This window comes from Rhyacophila brunnea, unplaced genomic scaffold, assembly GCF_057557595.1.
Source record: "Rhyacophila brunnea isolate RB1 unplaced genomic scaffold, BYU_Rbru_1.0 scaffold_3, whole genome shotgun sequence".
Classification (NCBI taxonomy): Eukaryota; Metazoa; Arthropoda; class Insecta; order Trichoptera; family Rhyacophilidae; genus Rhyacophila; species Rhyacophila brunnea.
The window spans coordinates 31,208,802-31,225,876 of NW_028232965.1; the positions used below are offsets into that span (position 1 = coordinate 31,208,802).

Sequence of the window (17,075 nt, forward strand, 5' to 3'; positions counted from 1 at the left end):
ATTTTTTAAATAAATGTATATTATAATCAAACTATGAACAATAAAACTAGAACACAATTTTTTTATTATATAAATTTATTATTGACAGAATTCATAAACTTAACAAAGTCTTATAGTTTATATAAAGAAAGCATGTAAAGTAGGTACAGGTAATCAATCCATCATAATGCATGTTCATTTAAAAAAAAAAAATTTGAAAATAAAAATGAAAACTCAATATTTTTTACTTTTGGCATATTAATTATAGATATACAAAATAATATTTTATCTCAACAAAACTCGCCAAAGCTCCACAGCATTTGATGCCAGAGGCAAATGTCTAACAAATTTATTTATTATAAATTAAATAAAATTTATTATAATCTTTTTAAATGATATAACACTTTCTCATTGGTTCGAACATCGATTTGATTATTAACGGTTTTTAAAAATATGTGTCAAAAGAAATATATTTATGGATTTCGGGATCTATGGAATGAAAGTAGTAAGAATTAAAATTTTTACACCCTTAAAATCCCTTATATTATATTGAGAAGTTTTTTTTAAATTAAATCAAAATATAGGAACATAAATAAAACCAAAAAAACTGTGGTACCTACATAATTGCTAACTTCAGACAGTTTTGTTCATTTTACATGCAATGTGCTGTGATTTCTTTGACATAAATAATAATAATATTTATGCTTGGAAAGGCACTCAAGGATAATCTTAATATTATGATGGACACCTGTACAAAATACAATATGGAAGACAAAAATAAGTAAGTAAGCTAATTCCATCTCTTAAAACTATTCTCGATTATATAAAAATAGTGTTTTATTAACAACAATCTCGAAAATATCCATGTATTAAATTTTATCACCTTTCGCATATGCGTTAAAGCAAAATATAATAAATCTAGCAGCATTTATTATAATGTATGAATATAGCCAATCATAAAGTTTAAGATGGTATCTGAATATAGTTGGGTGCTGCATCTTTATGTGTAATGGGGTGAAAAACCAAACCGTTAGCGTACAATAGAAACATGTTAACAAGAGTATATTGAGTGTACTATTTTTTTTCCATTATTTCTTAGTGGAAAGACATTATATTGAATGAAATAACAAACACTAATTATATTAATTTATTTTAAATATATTTAGTCAATGAAAATGATTGTGATACATATAAGTAATAGAAATCACCTTCAAGAGGATAAAAATAGTTTTCTTAACTATGGGAAGTTATTTCCTGCTCTAATTGGAATACTTTCACACTCGTCACTGTTCTGACAGAAGACACTAATTCGAAAAAATGACATATTGAGTTAGTTATACCAAAATGTTCCTTATTTCAAACTTAACCGTCTGAAAACCTTCTTAATAAATAAACAGTCTTTATTTTAAAGTCATCCTTTTTACAATTACTTAATAAACTCACATGATAGACCATTTCAAACATTTTAACAACTTCAAAGTCAAATTACTCAAAACTAGTATTCTCCAGTTAGTGTGTTCTGCCAGAACAGAGACGTATCTTTATTAGATCACTCTTATCAATTTGCAAATTACATATGTACGGTGTTTTAGGATCACAGGGGCCAAACTACAAAAATGCATGTTTTGAGTTAGCCCCGGTTTCGATAATGCTGTAAACATATTTATCGGTGTCACAAAGCTCTGTGTTGTACATATGTCCGTTTACAAGATATAGTTGAGTAAAGTGTGCTTTATAATGAATTTCATAGTAGCAAAATCTATATTTGCGTTTATCTCAAAACTGTGTTATTGTAGACAGACCCCTGTGATCCTAAATCCCCGCATAATATTATGTAATAAAGAAAATTACAAAATGTCAATACACAAATATTTAATAATATTTATTGATTATAAGAGAAAAGGCATTTTAATGTTCCATCAACCATTTTCTAAAATATTAGCATGTGCAGGTGTTATTAAAAAAACGAGTACATGATATGGCACATAGAATTTTTAAAGGCATACTTATTACTAAATACCTGATATGGCAGTTATTTTCTGTAAATGTGATGAAAACACTATTCATCATATTATTGTGTGATTAAATTGTGACTAAAAGTAAAGCAATAAAAATATATCATTTCTGCATAAACAACTTTATACACAAACGTTATATTATTAATTATAACAATTAAAAAATATAAATATGCAGCATGTAAAAGATTCACATGAAGTACATAATGTAAAAAGCGACGAGGGAAAAGATAATAAAAAATATTGTGTAACCGACAATGACATAAACCATCAATCTCTGTGCTTTTTTTGCCGCGAGAATCTTATTTTTTAGACGATCTTCATTTAAATTTTGCATTATCAGTAGAGGCTCCATCACGAGAAGGTTTCCCCGCTCATTATTCGTCACAGACAATATATCAGTCATTTTAGCAAAGCTTGAAGCTTTTAATTCGTTCTTGTATTCCACATATCCTGTGTGTATGAGATTATTTTTGCTAGTTTCCAAGTTTGACATTTCATTAGCGGAATTGGACGGAAGTTGATCAAAGTTGAGTTTTTTCTTATCCAGGGAGATAGTTTTATTGTTTCTCTTATCTTTTAAATTCGATTCGACCGCCGCTATGTTTGAAATGGATACATGCCGACCGGGTTTGTAGAATTTTTCATAAATTTTTTTGGGGTCGCAGAGTTTGCCACTCTCGTATATGTGATTCTTCCATCTGTCCGAATGGGCATCTTCCGTTAGCGCAAAATCGGGAATGGGAAATTTAGAAATGAAACGGGCGAGGCCATAGGCACCCGGCCGCCCGGTGGGATTATTTTTCTTAAAGATCTTTTTTTTACTGTTCGTGTCGTAACATGAAAAATTTTCAGAGAGACTGGATCCTCTGTACGACCGGCGATAGTCGTGTTGTCTGTTTTCATAGTAAAAAAGCGGTTGCATTTGCTTTTGATTCATCTCTCCCGACTTAAAGTGCGAATAAACGAAATCATCGTAGTCCAGCAGCTCTCTGCTGCAGGTAAATACGTCAAAAGCGGGCCGGTACTCTGAGTCGATAGAGCGATTGCTTTCGTAGAATTGCTGAATGTCATCGAAGAAGGAAGAGTAGTAGCGCCGACGATCAGTGTAAAAGAGTAAATATCGATCGCCGAACTCAAAAAGTACACCAGCACGCGGGTAATAAGGCTGGATTCCCCAATTGGTAAAAACGGGCATGTAGTGCTTGGTGCGCACTAGCTCCGCGCCGCGCCAGTTGCTCTCCCAATTCAAAACATTTTCGTTATTTCTATGAGTGCGGGTGAACCTTTTGTAAAGGACGTGGCCACCCAGGTCATCGGCAATGAAACACTTCATCGGCATGGTTTTTGTCTCCAATGAAAGATTGTATAAGAAATATCGATCGCTGTAGACAACGGTGGCAAAGCTGCAGGTGTAATCGTATCGACGGAGCAACCTGTTGTAGATATTTTTGGAGACGTCACCGGCGGCCCTGCAGCGTTTCCAGTACAAACTTTGAAAGACGGATGTCGCGTCCACATCACCGACCTCACTGCAATCGCGAGCATTCGAAAATGGTGACTCAGCACTTTTTCGGGAGTGTTTTTTTTGGAAACGCAAAAAATTAAATCCGCCCTTTCTGCGTTTTCTCTTGTCGGCCTGGTGGCGTAAGCGATCGCCGATCGATCCTCCACATCCAATTTTTTCCTTCTCAGCTTTCCTATTTTGATTTCTACTCTTTCTGTTTTTAGCATCGTACAAGAAAAACGGCTCCGAATATAGATGATCGCCGCCATCGTTCGCAGATCCCTTTGAGTCATATTCCGGGCGGTCCGAAAGTTTGAGCTTTTTACTGTAAATTTTATGCGTGGAATCGCGGGCGAACGGCACGATGTGGACTACGATGCGGTTCGAGTGTCAGTTGTCATCCGCGCCGAGCGGGACAGGACGCTTGCTCTCCCAGCGGCGGATCTCATAGAGGACTTCCAGGACGCAGGCCATGCTCCACGCCTGAGTGCGGCACGAATCAGCGCAGTAGGCACCACCTGCATTGGTCAGCTCAGGCAAGCCGCGCCACGGGCCACTCTGCAGCTCAGCAAGGTGGCGCGAAAGCACTGCCTGCGTTTCGGCTACGGTCTTCCGGAGACAGCCATTTTCCTGAGCAAAGTGCAGGCGGGCCCTCAGGTAGAATCCCACGGGCCAGACCCACTCGGGGCCCTGGTGATAATTAAAGCCATGGGCCACCTTGGGGTCACCGCTCTGGTCGGAGTTGTCATAGTCCCCACAGTAGGCCCAATCCTCCGGATCTAGGGTTTTCATTCCCAAGGGGCCTAGCAGCAGGGTTCTGGCGTTCTCAAGGGCCGTCCACGCATGCCGGGCGTCAAAAAGCTCAGGCGCAACGGCCATGGCCACGGTGAAGTTGCACCTCAGTTGGTGGTCAGTCCACGCCTGTGTCGCCCCATGCGAGTCTTTGTAGATCCCCCGGCGGTGGACGAGGTCCGGCCTGGTATCATTGGCAGCAGGCGACAAATCGATCCAAAAGTAGCGTTCAAAGTTCTGCTGAATCTTGTCGGCCCACTGGATAAAGGACCAGGTTGTGACAGAACCGTCTCGGTGCTCCCGCCGGACTCCAGAGTGGGGGTACTCGCCCCGGGCGTGCAGTGCAGCCAACCAACTCACGACAGCTTTCGATAGACCCACCAGCTCGACGGCACTCCCGTCCCGAGGCGTAGCAGGCTTTCCTCGATTGCCGGCCGCATCCGAAGACCCCATCTTGTCCATCCACGTCCCACAATTGGCTTCGTTGCCTCCAAACACGAATCCGGTCTCGGGGTTTACCCCGATCTGGTTGTTGAATCCCTTGTCCGACATGTGGGCATCGATGGCCCTGCCCGCATTCCGCTCCCTGAAGACTCTCCCCTGGAAGTGGACATCCAGGGCCCCCTGGATCACGTCCCGCAGGAGTTGCTCCGCTTGGCCAGGACCACACGGTTGCGAATCGTCCTCGGGAAATATCCTGGAGACTGGATCACGCAGGATCGCCGCACCCTGCGGGGCCTCATTGCAGTAATCACGGATGCTGTACAGCCACCACCATACGGCGTCTCGGCAGTTATAGCGGGAGTTTCGCCCCCCATCCAGCAGGTTGGGGATGAGGCCATGGCGTAGGCATGCTCCAAAAGCGAGGATATGATGGCGAGCATCCTGATAGCGGCCGGTGAGAAGGAACATCCCCCGGAGGGCGATGAAAGTGTCGCGGCCCCAGCAACGCATGTACCCGGTGGTGAAGTGCGGCAGGCCGGCCGAAAGCGTGACGGGCGCCGGCCCCACGCGAGGGAGAGGCAGATGGGGAGACATCGGGGGCATCGTGACTGACTTCACAGCGCCGGCGCACTGAACGCTGCCGAGAGCCAGGGCCCTTTCGAATGATGTCCCGCAACGAACAAAGTCTCCCATCTGAGCGAAGCAGGTGTCCAGCAGCAGACGGTACGCTCCTGTTACCACAGTGTGGAAGTAGCACGGGACCAAAAACCGTGGAATCTCCTTGAGCGGCTGTAACACAGTCCGGTACCACCGTGAGAGCTCCGCTAGCCCAGGATAAGTCTCCAGCCTCCGCCAAATGTAGTCTATCATCCAGTCACCCTGCCGGAGATTGTCACAGAGGGCATGGCCCAAGTCATTGTTGGGGGCAATCTGGCTAAGGACCGACACGAATCCCTGTAAGCCGGCGTAAACCAGCGGACCCGAACCTGGCACATCATACACACCGGAGCCCCCGTTGTCCTTTTCTTCCTGGTCACACAGGTACAGGCAGATGTTGAGATCGGCCAGTGAGAGGCGCGGAAGGACACCTACTAGACCGAGCCGCTCGAGTGCTGTCTCATAAGGCAATGACTGGAAGACGTCGGCCGACTGTCGCAGGGAGCGCAGCGCAGCCTCCGCCTCATCCCTCTGCGACACCCGGATTGCCACCACCCCACCTGGACCGAAATCTTTGAAATCCAGTACAGTATATGTCCCCTCCCGCCTCTCGGCTCCCCTCAGAGCGGAGGATTGGCTCAGTTGAATATTTCTTTTCACTTCAGTTTCATACTCTGCTAGGCCGTTGATAAACTTGGGATGCTTTGAGTAGTTTTTGATTTCTCCATAGCCAGATCCGCCAGTCCTGAAATTTTTTTTTATACAGTCAAACTAGGTAGTCAAAACATCACAGTGAACTGAACTGATAAAATATTACTATTGGTTCCATTATTGTTTAAAATTCTTTCCCATCTCACCGTTCAATTTTCAATTTCTTAGTGATAGAATTCTCTCGGTTTTTTTTAAATTTTATTTTAAATATCCAATATCTATATATCTAAAAATATTAAAAAGGTTTTTTATTTATATTAAAAAATAAACAATTTAGAAAAAAACTATATAAAATGTGCATTTTTGGAAGGCAGATTTTTATTATAAACATACCACATAATAACGATAGTTTTGACAGAAAATATCACATAGTTGAGACGATGCCGAGTGAAAAAAAGGTTCCAATGTGTTTCGTGTAAGAGCAGTCGGAAATAGTATTGGTAACAATAATTAAATTTGCTAGTACACACTAGAAGAAATCGTAACTGCGCAAGTTCAAGGTTAAATTATTCCACTAATAATATAGTACATCGTATTTTTAATATCAACTGTTATCAATAAATGGTAGTTTGAAAACTATTTTTGAAAAATTCATAGTTTTAATGTATCTTGTTTCTAATTTAAAAAACATATTTTTTTTTTTTTAGTACTTTAGTCTAGTACCTATAAATGTAACTTGAAATCCTTTTTATTTAATTGATTTGGACTTTGGTATTGTGAATGCATCAAAGCTCAATTTTATGTTAATTAAAAAAAAATCATGGTAGGTTTACAAATTTTTATTGTTAAAACAATTAAATTTTCAAAAATCATTTTGTCAGTCGTAATGTTAAAAATATTTATAAAATAGGATGTGCTAATAAAAATCGGACTTCTAAAAACGCATATGTATTTACAAAGTTTTTTTTTAATTTGTAAGTTTATTTTTTAAGTACAAAAATTTAATTTATATTTTAATGTTCATCGATGCATATTTATTATTTAAATGAAAGTTATATTTATTAAATTGCAGGTTTTGGTAAAAACATTACTCTCCGCCATAATGGGAAACGGTATAGTACAAAAGATAATATCCAAAGGCTTGCTCTAAACTGAGAGAATTCTATTGTGAAGGAATTGAAAATTGAAAGGCAAAATGCGAAGAAATCTTAAATATAAATTGGATTAAGCTGTTCTTTTGGTAACATTTCAAACATTCTTAAACTAGGTACCTACCGCATTATTTATTTTATGGGGTTACATCTTATAAGAAAATATACCTGGCATCGGTGTGCTTGAGACTGGCTTCGAAAATAATTTCATCGAGTTTCCCTTCAAAGCGTAGCGGTTTGATCGATCTACCATTATAATTGCAATCTGGATGTGAAAATGCAGTGAAGGCAACCAGAATGACACTCTGAAAAAAATTGATTTTGAAATGAATCCATTCGAGCTGAAACATATTTTAAAGAATTCATAACACTCCTCAAAGTGTATTGTTAGAAAAATGTTACATAAATTAATATTTTCAGACACTCACTTGATGTGTTACCGGATTATGTCTGGTGACAGCGACTATGTCCGTGTCCATTTGATCGACGTATACCTATAAGAGTGGATCGTTTTCAGCTTTATTTGACTGTATAACATTTACCAAAAGGGAAAGCAATAAATTTTACCACATTGTATTTCAACAAAAATTAAGTAAAGTGACACGCACCTGGTCAAACCCATTACTACCCAATTCGTAGTGTAGCTGATTGAGAGCTTTTTTCGCTGCGATGATTCCCGTCTGCATATTCACTGGCACTTGAGGCAATTCCACAGAGCTGGACATTCCATATTCTCCCGCCCATTCGCTGTACTGACGTGTCTCATCCACAACATGAATCTAGAATAAAAAAGTGATATACCTAGAGTCGATTCCGCTTAATTGGAACCATTGATTTACTATATAGGATAGACCCTCAGAGTAATGATATATAGAGAGGGACTATTTTTAAGCAAAATGATGCCGCGTTTCCAGTGCATAACGCACAGTAGAACAACGATTTTCAACTTAACTATGAAATGTTATACCGTCGTGTTGCTTCTCAGTATGACTACCAAATTTAAGCACAACATAGTTAACCATATGTTCTATTAAAGTAACTAAAAATCATTACCATTAACTTTATATTTAACACAAAAACAATAAATTTCAGCAACACATGCTCACAGTTTTTAAATGCATGTAATCAGCCAAATCAATTTTTTCCGGCGACGTTTTCACATTTGATGCATACACACTTTCTGACAGTTCGAAAAGCATTCGGAATCATTCATCGGTCGGCATATTGATATTAAACGGTATGCAACCAATGAGATATTGACCGATTAGTACGGTGTGGTTTTCAGCGCATGAGATTTTATATCGTGTTTGCTCAAACTGATGGTAGGCAATGTATGATTCTCATTTGTTAGAACGTCTCCATTAGTACAGTGAAAAAAATTAAACCTCATTGATTGGAACACATTGGGACTAGGGCATTTTGGCCCAATTAAGCAAATTCCACACAAACAACCATTTGTTTCTAAATAGCCAGGAGAATAATAAATTCTAAAATAAAATAATAAGTAGGTACAAACAATATTTAATTCTGCAAAAATGCATCAAGTGCAATATATCTTGTTTTTGTAAGTTTGCAAAGCAATTTTACTTGAAAGTGTCAAATCATTTCTTGGCATCATGGCAAGGGTCATAAATTTTTAAATAACATTGACATAAAGCAAATGGACATATACATCCAATGACATATTAAATGGACAACTCACTTCATACCGGCGCGCACGAGAAATTGTGCATGAAAGTCATTCACAGATGTATAGGTAGATGTCACGTGACCATATGACGTATCCATTTCCATTATGCGATACAAGCTGCGAGAATTTATAGTAATATAACCTTTATTGTAATGGCGTATTAGTGTCATGACTCATTGCGTTAGAAACAGATTCTCGGTTACTTACGACTTCTCGGAGATTAGACGCAAGTGAGCCCAGCGCATCACAGGCGACTGTCCAATGGTTTCTGTCATTCAATTGCATTGAATAAACATTATTTTAAAATGGCATTTTACAAATAATAAATAATACTAACACATGAAAAGTGATATCCCATCTTTCTTGGAGTGTTTATTAGATTTTTTTACAATTTTTAACTAGGCACATTGGCATTTTGTAACACAATAATAACGGTGGAGTCGAAACCTGACAGTCAGAAATTTTGTATGGGCAGACCCAGCGGTGTCGCCAGACCGCTTGCAAGCAGAATGTTCATTTGAGCGTAGGATACCGATATTAAAATATGAATTTCGCCATCCGGCAGACCCGACACAAAGTGAGTGTCATTTTATTTTCTAGATGCTTCGTCCATATTAATGTCATTGCATACATCACACACGCGAAGTGGTGTAACGGTAGCTGAATACGGTATACTAGTGGTAGTCCTAGATTCCTAGAGGTACACTAACGCAACCGTACATATTATATGAATGTAATGTGACATAATATGTACGTATTGTGATCTTTAATTTACTGCCCCAATCAAGCAGAATGTTGTCTCAATTAAGCGATATAGTTCCATGGTTTGGTTTCCGTTTCTTAAGATTTGGCCCAAATATGTGGCTGCCGCAATTAACCAGTTCCCAACTAAGTGGAATTGTCTATATATCATTGTCACATTATCACCTCACAAATGCTGTGAAGGTGCCAGAAAGAGTCGAACGGCCTGAACAGAGAACATAATATGTGGTACGTAATGCACCTTCAGACGGCAAGGTTAAATTTGGATATTCATAGTTAGGGTTTATTGACATAATATTACCGGTTCACTTTCACAGCATCAGACTTTCGAAGCAGTTTTAAAGATTGGTTGACACTTAAAAAAAAATCTCTAAATGGAAATATTGACTATTTGCAGCAAAACAGTTATTTTGTTATTAAATATATTTTTATGTGAATTTGATAAAATTGATACAGATAATGTAAAGCTCTCAGTTTTTTTGACAATATCTTAGTGAATTTTACCTTTGAAATGACGAAATCAAAGAATGTACTGTACTATTGATACCAGATGAAGGTCTCCCACAGGAGACCACCTCAAAGTGTCACTAGTCAATCCGTCGGTAAAACAGGGAGGTTCACAACGGAGACTAACAACAGCGATGACGCCGCATATAACATTTTGATGCGCGCGGAATGCTCTCTCTCGCCTCGGATGTCGAACAACAAGCATCTCCAGCCAGAATACCGCGTCTACAATCCGCCAAAAAACTCTCGCCTCGGACGTCGAACAGCCAGCATCTTCAGCCAGAAAAACCGCGTCGACAGCCCGCCAAGCCGCAAACATCTTCAGCCAAAAAAAAAACCACGTCGGCAGCCCGCCAAGCCACAAGCATCTTCAGCCAGAAAAACCGCGTCAACAACCCGCCTAAACGACAATACCCGGCATAACGACAATATAATAAACTCCTGCCGGCATCGACAACGTGCGTTTCTCTCAATTCCACCCCGCTTCTGGCCTGCTAGTGATATGGCCTTCACCATTCTCCTTGACAGAGAAAGGTCGGTATCACTATCATACAAAAATAAAGAGCGAATTATGAAGTGGCATGTTACAAAACACAGATGGCACTACACGGAAATAAATTCCCACTTTTGGTATTATAGCCAATGGCTCTCCAAAATTACTCACACACTGTCAGAATTCATCTTCCTTGTAATTCTTGTAAAACCGATAACATAATCCCTTCCGAAACAAAAAACAAAACATTGCCCTTGCCTTGCCCCAAGACCTAAGATCAAACTCTCAAATCAATAATCAAACCTTTTCCCTCACTTTCAAATATTTAGGCTCTGTCTGTATAGAGAATGATTTTATCAATGTATTCGGTTATCATAATAATATTATTAGATTATAAAAATAATAATTGATATTTTATTTACATGATGCGGGACAAGCTCGTCATATCCTCTGTTACTTCCGGAGGCACAGCAAGCCATCGATACTAAAGCAGCCGAAGGCAGGAGATCAAAAACGGACCTGAAATAAATGAGATTTATGAGTTCCGACTCCCAAAGTGATTATTATATACTAGAGAAACATAAAATATATTATACACATCATTCATGGCTTGAATACTTATCAAATTAATCACGGCATCGAGGAGAGGCACACTCTGGAAACTAAGTCCTCTTCAAGTGAACCTACTTCCTTAACAGATTCCATTTTATAACAAGACCGGTTTCGTCTGCTAAGATATTGTCAACTGAATCTTATAATAATTTAATTACAAATTTGAAACACTTATTACATGCAATGGCGGTGATATAAAACAACGGCTTCTAATTATTCGGTAAGTATAAATATTCAAAAATAGGAAGTATCTTAATAAAAGTATTTTATTACATAATCTTTGGGAATAATTTAAAATCAGCAGGAAGTAAAAAATGCTCAATGGTAAGTATTCAAATAATATATGAGAAAGTATTTAAACAAGAACAGGGAATTATTAAAATGTTTAATGTAAGTATAAATATTTGTGTGTCAGAATAGATTAAAATTTGGGCAGAAATAATTTAATTGGCCGCTTTTTTAAATTTTCTAGGACAGTATTCTTCTCTGTCATTCCAACCAGGGTTATAACATAGACTAATATTCGAGTTAGTTGTATCATAGACTAATACCATAATCGTCTATGGTTATGCTGTACCTTGACAGATGACAGTTGACTTCCTCAGCACTAGAAATCTAGAATAGTATTTTTTCTTTCTATTACCGATACACGGCGAAAATAATGGCGGTTTGAAAATTGTGTGGTGCGATGGTAAAAACATGAGTTTTTAGTGTTTAATTGATTTAGGTGAAGTTAGGGTCACTTGGCGAAGTTAGGGGGTTTTACGGTATAATGAATGTATCTAAAAAAAATGGCTCCACAATTCAATGTGGATCTTCTGAGCAGGTTTCTTAAGAAATTCGTTCTAGCCATCAGCTGTAACTGTTGGTTTTATGCTCTAGGTACAACAGAATTAGTTTGTAATCAATTATTAATGTTTATTAGAAACTGTTTTCAGTAGGTATCTACACTGGGCTAATGACCATTGAAAATACATGCTCCATTATAGAATTATGTTGTATGCCTAGTTGAGTGTGTATTATAATATATTTTTAACATTTAAAAAAATAAGAAGACAGGTAGGTAGGTACACCAGATGTGTCTATTATAAGTTTATTTTTGACATAAAAATAAAGAATAAGGCAGACTTCAGTTGTTTACAAAAAAAAATACATGGCAACTTGAAGGGTCGCTTGGCTTGTCATGTCAACGGTGAACGGTGTGACCAGGTTATTGTAAATTTTATAAAAATATATCAATATTTTCCCCACAGCAAAAAATGCCTAGCCATTGTCGATCAATGAACATTCCTTTTATTTTGTAAATAAAATTATTTAGTATAATTTATCGATATCCATAATTTTGATATATGGAATAAGTAATAGGTATGTTTCAATTGTCTCGACATTAAAAGGTTCGTTATCTAAATGATTTATACTAATATAAATTGTTTTATAATCTACATGCAAACCAGAAAGTAGGTAGCTATTTTATTTGAATTAATACTAATATCACATAAACTCGTTCGATTATCGATTTATTAGTTCGTTCAATCATAAAAGGTATTTTAATCTCATTCAAAATGTTTGAAAAATTTGGTTGAATGAATAATATTTCGCAATATAACATTTTTAATCAAATTTAACCTTAACATAAGGTATTATTTTTCATTATTACTTTCTTTAAAAATATTTAAGTAAGTATATTAGATATAGGTTGAAATAGTCCATTAACTATCACTTAACTTTAAGCTAATTAGTTATTTTGCACGTAATTTCAATTGAAGACAAATTATTTATAATCGTTTCAATAGAATTAATTTATGAAACAGGTTATTTCAATTAGATAATAATAGTTTAATAGGTATATTTTTAATTTCCATAATATTTATAAACCGTCAAATACCACTAAATTATTATAATTTGGGTTTAAAGTTATCGGAATTGAGGTTATCTTCTGTCATCTGTGTGATGTGCTCATATAATTATCGCTCTTTTGGTGCACCTTCGATTACTTCTTAGTTGGTGTTCTTTTAATAATCACAATAATGGTTATTTGTACCCAATATTCATGATTTTGGCGTGCGAGCATAGACAAATATCCCTTACGTGCGAGATGGTAACCCTAAATTGCTATGCGTCCCATATAAAATTGTTTACTTGTCAAATTATCATAATAATAATGGATATATGTTTTATCTACTGACACGCGTAATTTAAATAATGATTATTTAGTTTTACAACCGATTTTTTAATATTATTACTTCCTCAAACATTATTTTACCCTCCACACTAAAACTGGCGTCCTTATTCTGACACATCGAAATAAATACTTACCAATGATTAAAAATTCTGACACTTCGGATTTAAAAACTTTTCAAAATTGTCTATTAATACTTCCTTCAAAAATACACACCCAAAACAACTTTGGATTTCTAGTGTTTTAATCTGCTGATAGAATAACCTCACAAAGTAGGATAATTTTACTAATTCTATACCAAACTTCCATTTCCAGTTCAAGACGTAGCTGTTTAATAAGATTGGATGTTCACTCGATCTCAAAGATGGGAAAGGTGGGGCTCAAAAAAAGCAACCGTTCAGCGTGAATTTTCTCCAGACAGCAAGATTCAAACCTAATATCCACCCACCACAAATGGAACACAGTGAAAATACTCATCACAAAGAGAAAATACTGCCAGCAACGGTGAATCAATAACATTAAATAATAAAAAAATAAGCCTACCTTTTATCAACAGGAGCCGGATTATCATGCGTGAGATCGAGAAAGAGAGCGTGCGCGATGGCAGGCAGAATGGGTCGATGCGGTGCCTGCAGGAAAGCTCCCGCGGGTCGCCCGCCATACCGGTACACCAACCGCCCCAACTCGTGGCTGTCCCACGCGGATAGAGCCTCTGCAACATAATATTATTTCAGTGCAACATAACGCACAACACGCATCAAAACATTTTATTATTTAATTATTAATTGGCCTACAAATCATATTAACTTTTCTCTGAATATCATATCCAAATATGTAACAATCAAAGCAATGTTATAAAAATCTTTTTCAATTCAGATGGAGTTTTTATATAATATGAAAATGTACCAAAATATATTGTTGCTAACTGGGGGGGAGGGAGTGAGTACAGTTGCCATTTCAACCAAAAATCATTCCATTATTGTAAAATAGTTAGGTAGGTACCTTCTTAACCAATATAAACAATGTGTCCTAAAAAGATGTAGAAAATTTCTTTCTATGGAGATAGAGCTTAACCGTATCACTGCCAGCCAATTTTTAAAGGGTGGACACTTGTAGGCCAGCTATTTTCGGAATAAAATAAATCCCTCAAAAATATGAAATAGGAACAGAATGATAAATATTTGTGAAAACTTACCAAAATAATATGTTTATCGAGTTTATTGTGAATATTTTCATACTAAAATGATAAATATTGTTTAGAAAATATACACAGAATGTTTATTCAGAAGTTATGACGTTTACAAGAACCCGCGAGTTAACTCGTCCATGGCCTGACGCGACATACATGCTTTGGCTAGTTAACTCGTCTGTGGCACGGATCAGGTTAACAATGTTTTTTTACATATTATATATAGATCACTATGACGTTATAAAAAAATCGATAAATGATAAATGAATTACCTCTTATCAGAGAAGTGATGCCTAATCTGTTTACGAAAATATTATCAGTCTGGTCTGAATTGGTAAACAATTCTGCCGCCACGTACAGGTCTGGTTTTACTTTACGAGCGCAATCCAACATGAATTCGGCCACCTAAAAAAATAGTGCATCAACAGAATATGTCCAAAAACATTTTAGATTCAATAGCATTAAAAAGTGGACTCTTACTGGCAATGGCGTTGAATGACAGTTGTCAAGACGTAATCCATCAAATATGCGAGCGGTCAACTCCACATATTCCCTCATATGTTTCCACAAGAATGGAACATCTTCAGGTTTGTCACCATACCTATAAAATAAACAAAGATAGTTCAAGAACATATTATGATATGAATACATAAAGAAATAAATACATACGTGATACGTTATTAAACTAATCGTAATTAAATTTCCCTGTCAATTAGTCACATTAGGTATTCTAATAAACTGATTTTTATCAGGTAGGTACCTACTTTTTTAGTTTTACTTTATTGTAATTGGCTACAGGTATAGGTAAATCATTCTATAGTGGCACCATAGGCGATTCGTGCGTGTATTGAATTGCTTGCGACAATGCCTGTTTCAATGCTAGCAAATAATACCACTACAACTGCAAGCCGCATTTGTCGTACCCATGGTGCCACTGTAAAACGATTTACCTATACCTAATTAAATTAATATATTCTTTATATTAGGAATATTCTAATACATATTATAGTTGAACAATTAATTATTGAACATACATAACTTGATAATACCTCAGATATATAATATATACCCACTAGAAAAAAATCACATTTGAAAAAAATACCATGCTTCACGGGATTTGAACCCGTATATCCACTGGTATCGCGCCAATATGTTTTAACCAATTAAGCTACAAGCCTCCTACCTAATTGTGATAATTTAAATAATAATGACCTGTAATAGGTCCTACATGAAATCCTTATCAAATTGCGTTATTATTGACTATCAGTCTTTGTGTCTTAAATCAAGAAATATTAATTACCTTAATTACTAATCAACGTCCGGCTCTCGCCAAATATTTAGGTATAACGTCTACGTGAACTTGCTAACAATTTTTAATAAACCATTTCTTTTATTCAATGAATAATTCACAAGATTTGAGAATGTAACATTCCATATATTGAACATAATATTATGTACATAACTTTCATACTATCTTTTAATTCTATAGGTAGGTATGTATATCTTTGAATGAAAAACAAATTTTTAAATTAGGTACTTAATTATTGTAAATTTACAATATTATTTATTAGTTTACTAATATCCAGAGAGAGTCACCATGACAGAATGAAAAGTAATGCATATGAACGATTAACTACCTCAATTTAACACTGTCACCCCAAGCGATCAGCTCTCTCCTCAGGTAAACATTGGCGGTGCCGTCTTTCACATTCGCGAAGTCTTTGAGAGGGTCCGCATTCATGACCCAACCGTTGTGAGCCATCATGAAGCGAGCGTCTAGAGAATACATCTTCACTTCCATATCGGCCAATTTAGATACCGTGCCATGATATGTGAAGTATCTGGAATAGTAAAATATATTAAACATTTTTGTCACGTATCAGTTTATTAGTATATTCACAGTGATTCCCAAAGTGAAGCCAAGTTTTAAACTACCCTTTCTCTTATATTATGTAAAATTATTGGATTGTTTTGACATAATCTCTAAATATACACTGTCTATTTGGAGATTATATCAAAACAATCCAATAATTTTACACAATTTAGGAGAAAAGTTAGTTTAAAACTTGGGTTCTCATTTACCATAACTAAAAACACTGTCTTTTTACTTAGCAGGGTAGTATAGAACTCAAGGAAGGCGCCAATAGATAATAGGGCACCAAGCTGCTCAAAAGGGAATAAACATCGACACCTCGAGTTTTTCACCTGTACAACTCATTTTGTGCTTTGAAGTCATTGTCATAATCAACAAATCACAATTTGAGTATGCGTCAACATGAACCACAAAATACTGTGTTTAACCCCTGCTCGCCTGTCGATCCTTCCTCCATAGGAAACGTAGAAGCCAGCCAGATAGAGGGGGTGCACATACATAAAAACGCAACTACAGAAGGCGTTAATAGGTACCGATGTGTTATATCATGTGTTTTTAATTGGTAATTCCGGTT

General features: G+C 36.9%; 1 protein-coding gene across 4 annotated transcripts in view; it reads right to left on the reverse strand.

The window, feature by feature from the left end:
- Positions 1 to 3,701: 3,701 nt before the first annotated feature.
- Positions 3,702 to 17,075, reverse strand: part of LOC147068219 (glycogen debranching enzyme) — a 36,850-nt gene continuing 23,476 nt past the window's right edge. For 3 of the 4 annotated variants that reach the window (XM_085952142.1, XM_085952143.1, XM_085952140.1), the window contains exons 12-20: positions 16,266 to 16,469; positions 15,109 to 15,229; positions 14,901 to 15,033; positions 13,983 to 14,151; positions 11,071 to 11,167; positions 7,805 to 7,975; positions 7,625 to 7,690; positions 7,365 to 7,501; positions 3,878 to 6,139 (exon numbers count right to left, since the gene is read on the reverse strand). In XM_085952142.1, coding sequence (XP_085808268.1) covers positions 3,892 to 6,139; positions 7,365 to 7,501; positions 7,625 to 7,690; positions 7,805 to 7,975; positions 11,071 to 11,167; positions 13,983 to 14,151; positions 14,901 to 15,033; positions 15,109 to 15,229; positions 16,266 to 16,469 — 3,346 coding nt within the window. In that variant the 3' untranslated portion in view covers positions 3,878 to 3,891. Of the gene's footprint in view, positions 6,140 to 7,364; positions 7,502 to 7,624; positions 7,691 to 7,804; positions 7,976 to 11,070; positions 11,168 to 13,982; positions 14,152 to 14,900; positions 15,034 to 15,108; positions 15,230 to 16,265; positions 16,470 to 17,075 lie in introns of all 4 variants that reach the window. The other variant, XM_085952141.1, reaches the window with a different exon arrangement.